At 36.4% G+C, this 15,209-nt stretch overlaps 1 protein-coding gene across 8 annotated transcripts in view; it reads left to right on the top strand.

Annotated features, from left to right (window-relative positions):
* RALYL (RALY RNA binding protein like) overlaps positions 1 to 15,209 on the top strand; it is a 232,244-nt gene that overhangs the window by 205,524 nt on the left and 11,511 nt on the right. For all 8 annotated transcript variants that reach the window (XM_088149165.1, XM_088149162.1, XM_088149160.1 and 5 more), the window contains 4 exons: positions 55 to 102; positions 1,299 to 1,462; positions 6,798 to 6,911; positions 12,653 to 12,825. In XM_088149165.1, coding sequence (XP_088005291.1) covers positions 55 to 102; positions 1,299 to 1,462; positions 6,798 to 6,911; positions 12,653 to 12,825 — 499 coding nt within the window. The remainder of the gene's footprint in view (positions 1 to 54; positions 103 to 1,298; positions 1,463 to 6,797; positions 6,912 to 12,652; positions 12,826 to 15,209) is intronic.

Genomic DNA, 15,209 nt, shown 5'->3' with positions numbered 1-15,209 from the left:
ACTAATATAGTTTGCCTCATCGCTTCATGGGACTTTTCTCTGTTCTTCTTGCAGTGGTTATGTCTTTGATTATGATTATTACAGAGATGATTTCTACAATCGGTATGTGTACCTTTGTTTCTGCCTTTGGGTGTATGAACTGCATTTTTTATTTATTATAAGAGGATGGGAAAAGTACATTAATTTCCCCATGAAATCATGAGGGAATTGTGAGAGTTGAACTGGGACAATGGGAAAAGCTTTTTTGCTAAAAGGATAAGCTTGCTTCAATATACATTTTGATGTATATTTCTTAGTAGCCTTCATTACAGTTAAGATTAAATATCCATATTTACAGTTACTGATATGTAAGAGAGTTTTTCTCAGTTTAATAAGCTGTCACATGTTGTTGTTTTTCCCTTTGGACAAGGTTTTTCTAAACTTTCACTCTGCCAGTCTCTCCCAGCCACGAACAGAGCTACAGAGCTTTGCTGGTTGTTGTGGTGGGAACTCTGTGTGCCTCTTAAGTTTTAGTATGGAAGAACCTTTCCAGAAAAAGACAAGCCAGGTTACTTAGTTGTATTAAAAAGTTTTCCAAATACATAAACTACAAATCAGAAAAAGTACGGTATTTCTTGGCATCTCCTGTTTAGACCATTTGGGAGCATGTTTACCCAAAAGCAATTCCCACTTATTCCAGGTAAGCATGCAAAGAATTATGCGTAAACATGACAACCATATATTTAAAACAAATAAATGTTGAAATTGCTGTTTGATTTGAAGTTGATGGGATGGTATCAAGGGAGGACATTCATTGTTCTCAGAAATACTTGAAGTACTTTTTATACATCATTCTCTTTTCTTACTGAATAAGAAGTACTCCAACTTATTCGTGGAGATGTTTCAGCTTAGCCATATGCTCTTTATATGTGTAGGGATTATGAAAGGCCACAATGTCTGAGAGTTCTGGGAATTGCAGTCTCAACACATCTGGAAGGGAAGGTTGGAGTTGATCTTAATCGTTTCATAATTACTTAGGTGAAATAAAATTATGTGGAGCAAAATGTTCATACTACAGTAAAGGCAGCCTAATAATGGTGCTCTTCATGGAAAAAGGAACAACACACTGATTGTATATGAAATATAAATATGCTTGTTAATGAACAGAGGTCCTTGAAATCTAATTTAACTCTGATTAAAACTCTTGAGATATTGGAGGGCAGTTTTCTCATAAGAAAGAGCAGAATTTACTTTGCAAAATCTACCTAACATGAAATTACAGTTAAACTCTCTGAAGCCTCTATTTCTATTTCTCTAAGGTTGTTTGACTACCATAGCCGGGTCCCTGCCCCACCTCGTGCTGTGATTCCATTGAAACGCCCACGGGTAACAGTCACAGCAACTCGCAGAGGAAAAGGGGTGTTCTCCATGAAAGGAACATCAAGGTCTACATCGAGTGGAACTTCATCATCAGGATCAAAATGTGAGTTCATACATAGGGGTCCTCTCTCTCTCTCTCTCTCTCTCTCTTATATATATGTGTGTGTGTGTGTGTGTGTGTGTGTTACTCATGCAATGTGTGTGGTTTTCGTGTGTGTGTGTGTGTGTGTGTGTGTGTATAATTAGTTTAGTGAAATGTTTTGTCTCATTTTTATCAGAGTGATTCTTAATTATTTATGTTCCTAATGTTTCATTAAATGTTGATTTAAAATTGCATATCTAGCAGTTCTCAAGAATAGCGGCCACTATGGCAAGAAACTAAACAGTATTATCATTTCTTGACTGTAGATGTAACGAATATCTTCTGAGTTTTTTCAGCCTGTCAATATATAACATAGGCACACATGAAAAAGTCAAGTGGGAGTAACAGAGAAACCTTCAAAGAAGGCTTCAAAGTTGCAGTAACCAAGTCAGGATGGCTGCTCGATCATCTGAATATATCTGGAATTGTAACCATAAAATGAGCTGCACTAGTGAATCCCTTCTTTGTGATTCTCCATCTTTTCAGAACCTCTTTGATTATCTATCTATACACTTATTGCTTTTTTTCTTCATATACTCAGTAATACATCACTAGTGTCTGCTTTTACAGGATACCTCTGTAGGGTGGGAATTGCATGAAAGCAGAACAAAGCAGAATTAGTTTCTCTGCTTCCTGTTCTCCAATCCTTTTGTAGAGACTCCTTTATCATAGCCTGGGATTGTCGTTCACTTCTTTTTCAAAACAGAAGACTACGTCGTCTCTCTGTTCCTTTGCTTCCAGATATATTAATTAAGTATGCAAAGGATGTAGCAAAACTTTCGGAAAGAGGTTGCAGATAAGTAAGGTAGCCTGAATTCACCTGGATTAATGCAACCTCAATATACTGCACTGCTTTATTCCCTGTTGTATCTATAACCAGACACTTACAGCTGGTAATTAAAAGGATTACATGGTATTAATCCTTTTCCCCATGGTTCATTGGGAGAGTTTGGGATGAGATGAATATTCTCAAGGCTGAAGAATGTTTTCTGTCCCTAAAATATACAGAAGTTCCACCATTCCTTTCCTTATTTCCACTATACTGAGAAATGTGTGCCTGGACAAAGGTTTTCTACAGTGAGTTTTCTTTTTCTCAGCAGTCACTTTTGGTGAGATCATTACATATAAGTTGTATTCAAATTAGTGGTGAAAAGATGCCCAGGTGATTTGGATGTCTTGTTCTTCCTCTGTGTAATATGTGAACTATCTCCCAGACTCAGAGTTAATGCAAAATTAAGCCTAGACGTGAGGTGAAATTTTCAAAGGATTTTCATTTTTCTTTCCTTCCTAGAAAATAAGGCACATTTCAGATATTTCTTTGTGGCAGCCATGACCCACTTCTTTGCACATTTCTGAGAGATTCCTGGAAAAATGGTTTCTTCCCCCAAAGAAATTTGGTGAAATGTCCCCTCCTCAGTCCTTTGTCCACAAATAAATTGAACATGTCATAGTGGCCCACAACTCTAAGTTGAAATATTACCAGGGACATCTATGGGAAAGTCAGGCTGTTAGGTGGGACCATGCAGTGAAAACCCCATTCCCTCTTTATATGTGTCATATAAGGGTCAGTGCTTTTAATTCACTGTCATAGCCGACATCTTTATTTTTTTTAACCACCCCCTGCAGATACCCTGAATATAATAGAACAGCATGAATAAAATGTCACAATAGGAGAGCCAGTAATGATAACGCCTTAACATCAAATGGTTTATAACATATGTTTGATTCTCTTGAATTGGGTTCAGAAATTAGACTCATGCAGTGCATTTTGATTCCAATAGCAAAAGCACTTCTCAGAATTACACAAAAATATGTTTGACATCTAGAAAAACTAAAAATATTTAGCAAAGAATAAAGTTTTCAAAAATGAATGAAGAAGAGGGAAAGACTTTATGCCTGATTTTTTTTTATATTTTCCTCTTTGGTCTCTACTGGTAGATCTTAAATGTGGGGCTGGAATACATGCTCTGAACAAGTGGGTATCCATTTTGCTTTAGTAAAAGGATAAAGATCTTCCTAGAGTATTATACATATGAAGAACAGGAAGAATATGTTTAACAAGTTTATATCAACAGAAATAAATGTTAGTTAATATTTTATTGTGCCATTCTATCATTTTTGAAAATTAAAATGTGGATCCTTAAAAGAATAGTCTATCTTACAAATAAGAAAAAAATTCTGAACTTCATAAAAAGACCTTCATCCAAAAGGTCTTTGGATAGTCTTGAGTCAGTCACTCTCTCTCAATTTAATTTCCTCCATTTATGAAAAGATATATTACAGCTGGAACTGCAAAGCCTAGCATACAGGTAGTCCTCACTTACTGACCGCAATAGCTATAAGTGACATCATAAAATGAAATGTCATGTGACTGCGCCCAACTTATGACATCAGTTCCAGCTGTGATCATGAAGTGAATCACCATGGGTTGTTAAGTATGACATCACGTGACTCTGACTTGTGACTTCCTGCCAGCTTTCCCATTGACTTTGCTTTTTGGAAGCTAGCTGTGAAGATCGCAGATGGAGATCATGTGACTGTGGGACGTTGCAACCGTCATAAATGTGTGCCGGTTGCCAAGTCCCTGAATAACAATCACATGACCAGGGGGACACTGCGACAGCCACAACTTTGAAGACCCATTATAAGTCTCCTTTTTCAGTGCCGTTGTAACTTTGGTCGCTGAGCGAATGGTCAGTAAGCAAGGACTACCTGTATTAGGAACAGTACCATTGCAAACAGTTTGAATAATTTTTAGCATTTTTGAAGAAAGTTTCCTCTAAAACATATGTAATTGTTTACATGAGCTGACATGTGATCCTCTGGATAAACTCAAGTTAAAATGATAGAATTTTGTTTGCTAATGTATCAATCTAAAATCTGTATCTGTCAATACAGACTATGCTGATAGAATATTATACAAACATACAATAAAATAAAACCAACCTCTATTTATCATAATAATTATCCAGGATATTATCAAACTATTATTGAATATCACCAGGAACAAACATCTGAATTTGGACTCAATATGATTGGGGAAGAAAATAGGTATTCCTAAAATAATGGTAGTACTCTGAGTATATTTTTGGGAAAAACAGAGCAATGTAAATATTGCATTTTGTCTTCGATTCCTTTTTTCCCCTCTGATGAGGGGAACTATCCTCAGAAAAGTAGGTATCTCCTTTCTGCATTGATCAGAAGCCAAATAGCAGCATTATACTTCACAGATTATACCTCACATTATGTATGCATTCAAAAATACTCAAGTTTTAAATACAGTAAATTACCTGCAAAAATGTGAATATTTCTATTTTTCCTTTCAAGAAGCTTGAGGGAGTTTCTTTATTTGTGGAATCTGAATAAGTGCTGATTAATGTTAATCTTGAGTCATCAAACATTTTTTAAAAAATCTTTCTACTCTGTGTCAGATATTCTAGTTTAAATCACCATGCAACAGCTCACTTCCATCTAAAATGTCGGTAGTTGTACATTTTCTGCAAGGAAAAAGAAAAAGATGTTCCTACACAATCTGTATCTGTAACTCTTCAATTGGGAAAATACTGAACATTTTTCTTCTTATTCTGTTTATGGATCTAGAGTAGCTAGAGGAACAAAATGTTAATTTCATGAATTGGTTTTGATTTAATTACTAATAGTCTCTTTTCACATGAGAGTGTAAGACAATTGAATATTATTTGTTTTTATTCATGAAGGAATAACACAATACAAACTACAAACAAAAAATAATCACATATTTGACCAGTCTTTAGAAACTAAAGTTCCAGCCTGCAACCCAGGAATTATCCAGTAACATAATAAAATCTAACATGTGCCCAGCAAAGTGATGTTCTGCAAAGCTGCAGTTGATATAGCCAAAATTTTTCATTGTTGTAAAAATGTGTTTAAGCTATTTGTTATTCTGCCTAATGTGCCAATAACTTAGGGAGGACTTTACAAGGTCTTTTCTATAATTAATATATAATCAATATAATCAATTCTATAATTGATCGTTAGATCTTTATATTTTTTTTCCTATTCTTTTTTCCTCAGTTCTGTTGTCCCCAGCAACTGCTACATCTACAAAAATTATTGTTTCCTTTTCAATTATTGTTGTATTGTGTTATGTTCTAGATGGCAATCAGTTTGTAAGTGAAAATTCCATAAAATTTTAACATCATCATTTTAAACAACTTTTTCAATTTTGTGATCATACCACATTTGGGAAATTTGGAAATTATAATTTTTGTACAGATGCCAATGAATCATGACATTGTTGTATCCATTAATTACATGATCTAGAGTTTCATATTATTAATTAGGCTCAAAATCAAGGTGAGTTACATTAAAAGCTTCATAAAAAATGAAATTGCAAAAAGTACAACGAAATTAAATAATGCTATGAGGAAGTACATCAGTTGGCAGAATCATGAGGCACCTCAACCCATGGCCTGTTCAGAAATGCAGGTTTCCAATACCTTTCTAAAGCAGAGCAGAGATGGGGCCGAACAGCCTTCCTGAGGAATGGTATTTCAGAGAGCAGGAGTGATGACAGAGAAAACATACCTCTGGGGTCTCACAAGATGGCACTGTTTAACTGAAGGGATCCAGAGCTTATAGGATGGGTAGAAATAACTGGAAAAGATGGTCTCATAATTAATCAGTCCTCAAGCCATACACAGTTTTATAGATCATAACTAATGCCTTGAATCACGCCATTTTACTATTTTAACTACTATTTTATCCCCACAACAAACTTGTGGGGTTAGTTTGACTGAAGGAGAATAATTGACCCAAAGTCAACCAGTGAGCTTTCATAGTTGAGGTGGATAAACTTGATCATCCCCATCCTAGCCCACCTCCCTAACCATTCCACTTCGCAAGTGTGAATTTTGTGTGCACATTGCAAAGGAAAGATAACTGCTAAGCATGTTGTGTGGTGTGTGTCTATGTATATGTGTGTGTGTGTGTATACATATATACACACACATACATACATACATATATATATATATAGTTAAAGTCTCTTTCAAGGTAACTCCTGGTTATTTGACTTCCCTGTTTAGCCTAACGTCCTAGGATTTTTTTGGTTTGTATCTCAAGTATTAATGAGAACTGACTAGCTTAGTTTTTAAAAACCACCAAGGTTGATTAGATGTTTAAGTGACTACCCACCCCCAAAAAATGTTTGTTTAGTAGTGGGGGATTCTTTATATTCTAAAGGATGTGTTCCTCCTAAAAGAAATAGTATTATGCCATTTTTATTATTGCTGTTCTATTCTTTTTTCACTTTCAGTGAAATCAGATGAGTTACAGACAATCAAGAAGGAATTAACTCAAATCAAAACAAAAATTGATTCTTTGCTAGGGAGACTGGAGAAGATTGAAAAGCAGCAGAAAGCTCAATCAGGTAGAAGAAAATTGTCTATAACTCTTGGTAACTCATTAAAACATGAACTCAACCACTGTAAAAATATCAATCATATTGTCATTTGAGGTTGGAGGTGGGTGCCAGTGAACATTTTGAGGTGTTTTCTGTTTAAACCTAAGATCAAATAAAGTTTAAACATTCTATCATGCTACACCCATTAAAGTGCTGATTCATTCCTAAAAACTGTATCTTTTTCAAAGGCAATTTATTTTGGAGCTTGGGTATCTGAAACCTTTTAGCATGTTTTAAAGCAGTGTTCCTCAACCTTCGCAACTTTAAGATCTGTGGACTTCAACTCCCAGAATTCCCCAGCCAGACATCTTAAAGTTGTCAAGGTTGAGAAACACTGGAATAGATAGAGGTGAGCCCAGAAAGTCAAGGAAGGATCTAATTATGGCTGGCTGGGGAATTCTGGGAGTTGAAGTCCACAGATCTTAAAGTTGCTAAGGTTGAGGAACACTATTTTAAAGTTTGTAAGAAATATGCCAAGGGAGTGGAGGGAAAGGGTAGACTTACCTTTCACAGCATGTCATGATGTCCTTATAATCTGCATCATAGGAAAACTGCTTTTATTGAGTGTTACTGCTGGATAGCGGAGACAATGTTTAAACCAAAAGGTCATGATAACTGTAAAGAAGAAAAGATGGCATGAAATGGCTAGTCCTTCCACATGGTTTTTCTAAAACATTTGGCTGTTTCTTCAGCATGCTTATTTGAGAGTAAAACTTGAGTCATTGGAGTTCACATCTATCTAGGCATGCATGCAATGTTAATCTAATTCCCCTCTTTACCAAAAAATGACATAAGATGTCTTGTACATTTTTGAATTAACCACTATTGGGCTTTTTGCAAGAAAGTGCAAAAAGGAAAATAGGAAATGTTGTTCAGTGTTCCAGTTGAAAAAAAAGTTGGGAACAAACTGACTAAATAATTCAACAGACTAAAATAAAATGGAAATAGAGAAGGAATGAAAGAGAAATATCCAAAAATGAAACAATTTACATTTTAAAATAAATGGGATATCTTTATGCATCATTTACTGGAATCTGTAACTCAGTATCTCTTGAATAATCAATGCCACCAATAGCAACAGCAACAGCTGTAATGGACAACAAGGGAGTTTTTTTTGCAATGGCTATTCAAATATTTTGAATTACTCCAAAATCAAAAAGAACTTTAAAACAAAGATTTCTGAGGAAACAAAATGGCAACTTTTCCAATCCTATTTTATAAAATAAAAAATGTAATTTGTCCAAGGTATAACTGTAAGTGTGAGGAAATGGAGCTGGGATTGCTGTCTGCACTTGGGAAAAACAGCTGCAGCCAGGCAGAAATGCTTCCCACCCCACTTCCCCAAGGCTCAGCACAGCTCATGCTTTTTTCCCCAGAAACCTGAGAGATGGGTGCATGCATGCATGCATGCATGCATGCATGCATGCATTCATTCATTCATTCATTCATTCATTCATTCATTCATTCATTCATTCATTCATTCATTCATCCCTTCACTCACAAGTTTACTTACAAGCATCCACAGCAGCCTGGCTAATTGAGCCACCCCCTGGTGTTTTCAAGGATGTGCCTCACCCCACCCAGGCCCTTAATTTAAAAAGCAAACATTGAGACAAAGTGTGTGTGGGTTGTAGAAGAAAAGGAGATCAGAAAACAGTAAGCAAGCAGACGGGGAAGCGGGAGGCAACGTTTGGAGACTGACAACTATTATAGGCAGGCAAGAGGGCTGTCAGTCAACTGCCAGGACCACATACTACAGTAAGCAGCATATCCTGGTGGGATTCCTGCCTGGAGCTTGGCTTGGGAGCTCAGCTGGAGTGCTCAAAAGCAACACTGTGTAAGAGCAGAGCTTGGCGCTTAGCCTGGAGCTCGGCAGCAATCAGAAAAAGAGCACCCACACTGAGGCACACCTCATCCCAATCAGTGCAAGAACTTTTGGAGGGAGGCAAAAGTTGATTGCCACTTTACAGACTTTGAGACTTTTGTTAGGACTGAGTATTAAAGGACTAAGCATAAAGGACTGAGTATTAAAGATGTATTTATGTAGCAACATCAACTTGCAAGGCCTAGAAGGGTGGAGTTAACCCAGAGGAATAGCCTGCTGTTGGGGAAGATGTGTGCCACAATAAAGCATTGTGTACAGATCTGCTACACTGGTGTGTCCAGTCCTTGGAAAGCAAAGAACCCTCACAGTAAGACAATAAGAAACAATAATTCAAGATGAATTAAAAGCTTTCAACTCAGTATTGCCCTATTTTTAGTACAGAACATTCATTGATTAATTGATTGATTGATTATGTGCCATCAAGTCAGCATTAGATCTTAGTGACCACATAGATAGATTTTCTCCATAACGATATGTCCCTAACCTGGTCCTTCAGATCTCCCAATGGCACATTAATCACTACTCACTTAAACACCTGGCTACAAAGACAGGTGCTCAATCAGTTCTTGCTCAGTTGCCTGTGGTCTGCATAGCAGACTACCTTGCCTCTGAAGATGACAGCCACAGTTGCCGGTGAAATTTCAGAAAATCTATTATCTAGACCGCAGTTACTAAACCCTAAAGCCCAACACTGCCCAACAGATACTGGCTGTGAAAGCCTACATCAGTGTACGCTCATCATCTTCCATTCCAGCTTCCCTTGTTATGTATTCAGCGTATAGGTTGAATAAATAAGGGGAGAGTACACAACCTTGTCTCACTCCTTTGCCAACCTGGAGCTACTCTGTTTCACCATGTTCTGTTCTGTGGCTTCCTGATTGTTATATACGTTTTGCATGAGAACAATGAGATGTTCTGGGATACCCATTTTTTTCTAAGCTCCGTGTGATATGTTCGACACAATCAAAGGTTTTTCTATAACCAATTAAGCACATACTGGCTTTTTTTGGGGGGGGGGTATTCTTTGGCTTTCTCAATTATCCAAAGTACATCAGTAATAATGTCTCCTGTTTCTCAGCCTTTTCTAAAGCCTGATTGAACATCTGGCAGCTCTATTTCCATGTAGGGGTCTAATCTGCATTGGATGATCTTAAGCATTATTTTGCTAGCATGTGAAATTAAGGATATTGTATAATAGTTTGTACACTCTTAAGACTCCTTTTTTGGTACTGGAATCTAGATTGACCTCTTCCAATCTGTTGGCCACTGTGTTGTTCTCCAGATTTGCAGGCACAGTTTGGTTAGAACCCTTACTGATTCTTCTTCTGTTGCTTGCAATGTTTCTATGGATATTCCATCAGTTTCTGTAACCTTCCAACTTAGCAATAACTGGAGTGCTAATCTAATTTTATCTTCTAGTACTATAGGTTTTTGTAAGTAGGGAATATCTTCAAGGGTATCTTGGATTTTGACATCTCTACTGCAAAGAATTTCAATATGCTCCTTCCATCTTTGTTTGATCTTCTTTGAATCAATCTGTCCATACTAATTCAACTTGGAAACTTCCTTCTGAGTTCAGAGATCTTTTGGGAGACTTTCATTGTCTTTCCATGTTTGTTTCCATCTTCAATATCTTTACAGATGTTGTAATACTGCTTCTTGTCTCTTCTAACAGCTCTCTGAAACTCTTTGTTAAGTTCCTTTCTGAGATTTTTGTTTATCTTGGCTTTGGCTTCTCTTCTCTCTTGGTAATGTCCATGGTTTGTTGTGACATCCAGTTTGGTTACTTCTTTCTCATATTCATATACCTATAGTATATGTCAGCCTTTCAAGGTTGTCCAGATCAGGAAAAAGACTCCACGAGAACACTAGAACCAAGCCTTATTGAAATAGGCTATCTGTAAGTCTGTTTATGCTTTTCCTACCTCCTCTCTTATACCCTTATGAATTGAAGAAGAGCCAGCCTGAGTCTCTTCCTAACACTACTTCCTTTCCCAGGTCTTAAGAAATGCTTCTGCCCTTTTTGTTTTTGTATCAGCTTCTGAATATTTATTTCAAAGCCATCTCCATGACACTCTACATTATCAGTGACCTGCTGAAGAGCAAAAATCTGGTCTGTACATCACCTGCCTGACACAAAACAGCACTATATTTTCAACATTTTCTTCATTTTTATTTCTTGTACTCTTTCAGTCATAATTCTGGCCAGCATCATCCTAGGCACATGTAACAAAGTAATCCCTCTGCAATTATAGTATTCTTGCTAACTTTGCCTTTATAGGGGAAAAGTAGCATTCTTTCAGTTGCCAGGCACAAGTGTGGTTTTCACACAATTTTATCAGCTACTCCATGAGCCAACCACATCCATATTTTAACATTTCTCTAGTTATACCATCAACACTAGCAGCCTTACCATTTCAACAGCCCATAACGTTTATGTCTTTCCATTATATTTTCTTGGATACTAGCTTTTACTGTATAGCATTCACTTCAATTCCAGTCTTCAATATATGCTGTCATTCCCACATAAATCCCTAAAATGCTCCTTTCAACATACCCTCTTTTGAGTTTTATCCCAAATAACTTCATAACTTTTGTTTTTTAATTTTAATTTTCATTCTAATTTTTTTTATTTAATTTTATTTTTATCCCCTCTGCTGGAGATTTCTTTGTTATCCTTTTAAACAATTTCTTTTCCATCAAATTGCTCTGTATTTCCCCTTTTTAATTTTTATCCATGATCTCTAAGACTACATTATTTGCTTCTGATTCCCCCACGCAGTATCATTCTCATGTTTCTGTTTCCATATCACATAGTATCATTCTTTCATAATCATTTATTGTAACAATTGTTCTCTTATATTCCTCTTTTCTCCTCCACAATCTCATTTTATCATTTCACCAAGGAGCCTTTTTCATACTCCACACACTTGGGTGGCACTCTGTAGCATAGCTCTTTTCATGCTGTTTCAAGTGAAATATATTTATTATCTTTCCTTACATTTACTTTCCATTCATTCCATTGGGAAATTAATCTTTTAATACCTTTTCATAAAGAACTTGTACTTACTCTTTCTGAAGTTATTTTGTTTTCACAGTAGTTTCTTTTAGTTCTTTCCTTTTGATCCAGTTGTATTTTTTCCCAAGATCCACTTTTCAGAATACAAAAACTTATTTGTCCCATATTCTGAAGCTTTCATCACTCTTGTATATTTCAGTGATTCTTTCAGTCTTTCCTCATAAAATCAAATCATTCATGCTTGTAGATTTATATTCCTTGGTTATGTATACAGAGGAATAGAGCTGTGCTTACAGAACATGTTTGAAATAGACCTTTTTCTAAGAAGTTACTCTTCAGTCACCATTCTCATTTATTCTTGAGGTCACCAAGTTGCTCAAGTACTTTTTTTGTACTCTCTTATTTTATTCCCATCCATTTATTCATGTCAGTCAACAAAATTATTTTCCCCTGCACTGGATTTATTCAGAACATTGCACTATTTTTCTCCCAAACTCATCTCTAGTTCTTCTATTATCACTGTTCATTGGCGTATAACATGCAACTATTATCCACCTGTTATCCCAACTTTCATTGTCTCCAGATGATAGAGAATGGACCTCTATGACTAACATATTGTCTACTCCCTTCTATTAAATCATCGTGTGTAAAGATAATTAACTGTGTGGTTGAATTCATAAATGCCATGCTATAAATTATATGGTTAGTCCTTTATTCCGATCCAACCAATAGTTTTGAATGATCCATAAATGTTAAGCGATATTGCCACGTAAGGGGAATCATATGCTAATTTGTATATTCCAGAAGTCCAGAAGAAACAAATAGAAGACAGTGTGGAGTTGATCCAAGAAGAATGCATATCAGAGAATGCTGACAACTCTGCAGAAGAGCCTATTGAAGGAGGGCTGGATGGGGATGGAGAAGAAATGACAGATGGGATAGAGGAAGATTTTGATGAGGATGGCAGTAATGAGCTGGTAAGGAATTAAAAGGGTTCTATATGGAAGTAGAGAAATGTTACAGTAAATAAAAGGGGGAACAGATAACAAGTGGTGACTACCAGGTTGCCTCTTCCAATTTAATCTACAGTAGCAGAGTGAGTGTAACCATTGTTAATAAACATTCTCTGGAATATCCAGAATACATAAAAGCACTGTTTTGTTGTTTTATAATCTCCATTTTAAGATTATAGGAAATGAATTTTACATTGTTTAATGCAACTCCTCACTCTTTACCAGGATATTCACGCATTATTCCAAAGGTCAAGTAAGTAACTAATATCAGCTTCCTTCAAAAAAGGTCACTGGTTTCAAAGCTATAGATAATTCCTATAAAACCTCTAACCTAACCCAGCAATTGCATCTGGTATAAATCAAATAACAAGTACGTACATTGACTATAATGTCATTTACTTTGGGGTAAATCAAACTAATTTTTAAATTCTGCCGGAGTATTAAAAATGGCTGTCTCAGAACTAAGTTAATCCAAAGTAACCTTGTAACAGGATTGGTTTACCAAAACACACATTTACAATGTATTTTTAAACTGGGATTATCCCATAACATGAGCTTTTCACAAGTAAACAATGAAAACACAATATTTCACATATATGTCCTGCAACATTAAAAGCAAGCATTGAACCTGATCCCTCTACCAACAAGGATTCAAATAATGGCCAGGATTTCAGTAGGATCAATAATATCTCTTAAACTGAGCCCAAAGAGAGCTGGATTCTAAGATTCTTATTCCAAAAATCACCAAAGGTAGCATAAACCACCCAGAGTCCCTGGGAGTTGGGCAGCATATTAATTTAAATTATTATTATTATTATTATTAGTGATAAATCTGAAAAATGTGGAAAATTAAATGCATGTTTCTCAGCAGATAGCTATAATTTATACAATAGAAATCTCTCAAGAAGAGTTCTCAAAGAACTTTGATCAATAACCTGTAAATCAATTTAAAATGATAATGATGGAATACATTTGGTAAACCTCTCAAAATATAAATTAACTTTGGAAATATATTCATCTCAATCACATATTTCTTACCCCAAATTCTCAGAGGAATTCTGAACCATCTGTCTAGATCTTCATTCATCTGCAACCAAAAGAAGGATTAAGTACAGAGCTTCTGATCAGGTGTTCCCTTAAGTAGAAAAAAGAGTTGCAATCACAAATTATTGCATTCCTCTCCCACCTCCTCCTTCTACTCCAGTGTTTTGTAGGCACAGCACTTTGTTAACTGAAGCATCCTGACATGCTGAATAATTGACAAAGCATTGAGATTTGATGTTATGCCATTTCCTGGGGATCCTGCTTTGCCTCATTAAACCACAGATTTGCCTCTACTCAGAATTTAGCCAAATCCAACACACACTGCCAAAATACTGTTGAGGAAAACTACATCCAGAGTTTTCTTGGAGGAGAGATGTGTGTGAGTGTGTGTGTGAGAGAGTAATGTGTTTAGTGACATCATGTTTATTACTTCTCATCGTGTTTGCATTTTTTTCTTTTAAACTGTCTTCTCCAATAAAGTGGTTTTATGGAGCTTCCCAAATTTGCAAACCTCTTTAACCAGAGAGGAAAGCAAGTTGGCTAAAAGGAAGTAATAAAGGAGATGATCCTTTTCTATCATACTGATCTCGCCTTCTAAATAATGTTCACCACTGTTGGAGGTGCTAACAGCTGGAGCAGGGCAGTGAGATGAGATGACAGAGTGAGCTGGACAAAGAACTGAATAAGGGAGCTCCTCACACCTGACCTAAGCAATCTTAGTTATTGATAATGTGATTTAGTGGTGCATGGAGTGCCATCAGCACTTAGTGGCAATGGTTGAGCCCAGAGGGAGATGGTGGAAGGTGGCCCCCGTTTGTGCATCTTGAATGTATAAGGCTTCCCTAGACGGAGCTATAATTAGCCTTGTGGAATGCAGACATATGGTTTCTGCTTCTGAATAAGGATAGGACTCTGTTCCTTTTCTCCTGTGAATTGCTGCTGACAGCAAAAATCAGGAGCATAACAGAGTTCAGCAGGGTCATCTCTTACCTCCATGAATAGCTGGAACTATTTTATTGCTGTAGAAATAAAACACAGAGTCATCAAATTTCATAACCTACGATGTGCACTATGCCTATGCATTATTAATGCGATTCTGAAAAAGCAAAAAGATTCTCTTTAAAGAGCTTTTCAAGAGCAAATTGTTACATGAAACAGATGTAAAGATCAACTGAACAGATGCAAACAACTATGCAAGGGAATTTTTCCAGGGGTGCAGTCAATGCTGCTGCTTTGAGGAGCATTCCGATTGCCCTGTAAAATGTGAAGACTGTATGGGGGTGGATGGACCTTCTGCTTTTACT

This window comes from Python bivittatus, unplaced genomic scaffold (genome assembly GCF_059951505.1).
Source record: "Python bivittatus isolate LINGU-HERP-01145 unplaced genomic scaffold, Pbiv_v1 ctg000590_np1212, whole genome shotgun sequence".
Classification (NCBI taxonomy): domain Eukaryota; kingdom Metazoa; phylum Chordata; class Lepidosauria; order Squamata; family Pythonidae; genus Python; species Python bivittatus.
This window is presented reverse-complemented; position numbering and strand designations above follow the sequence as displayed.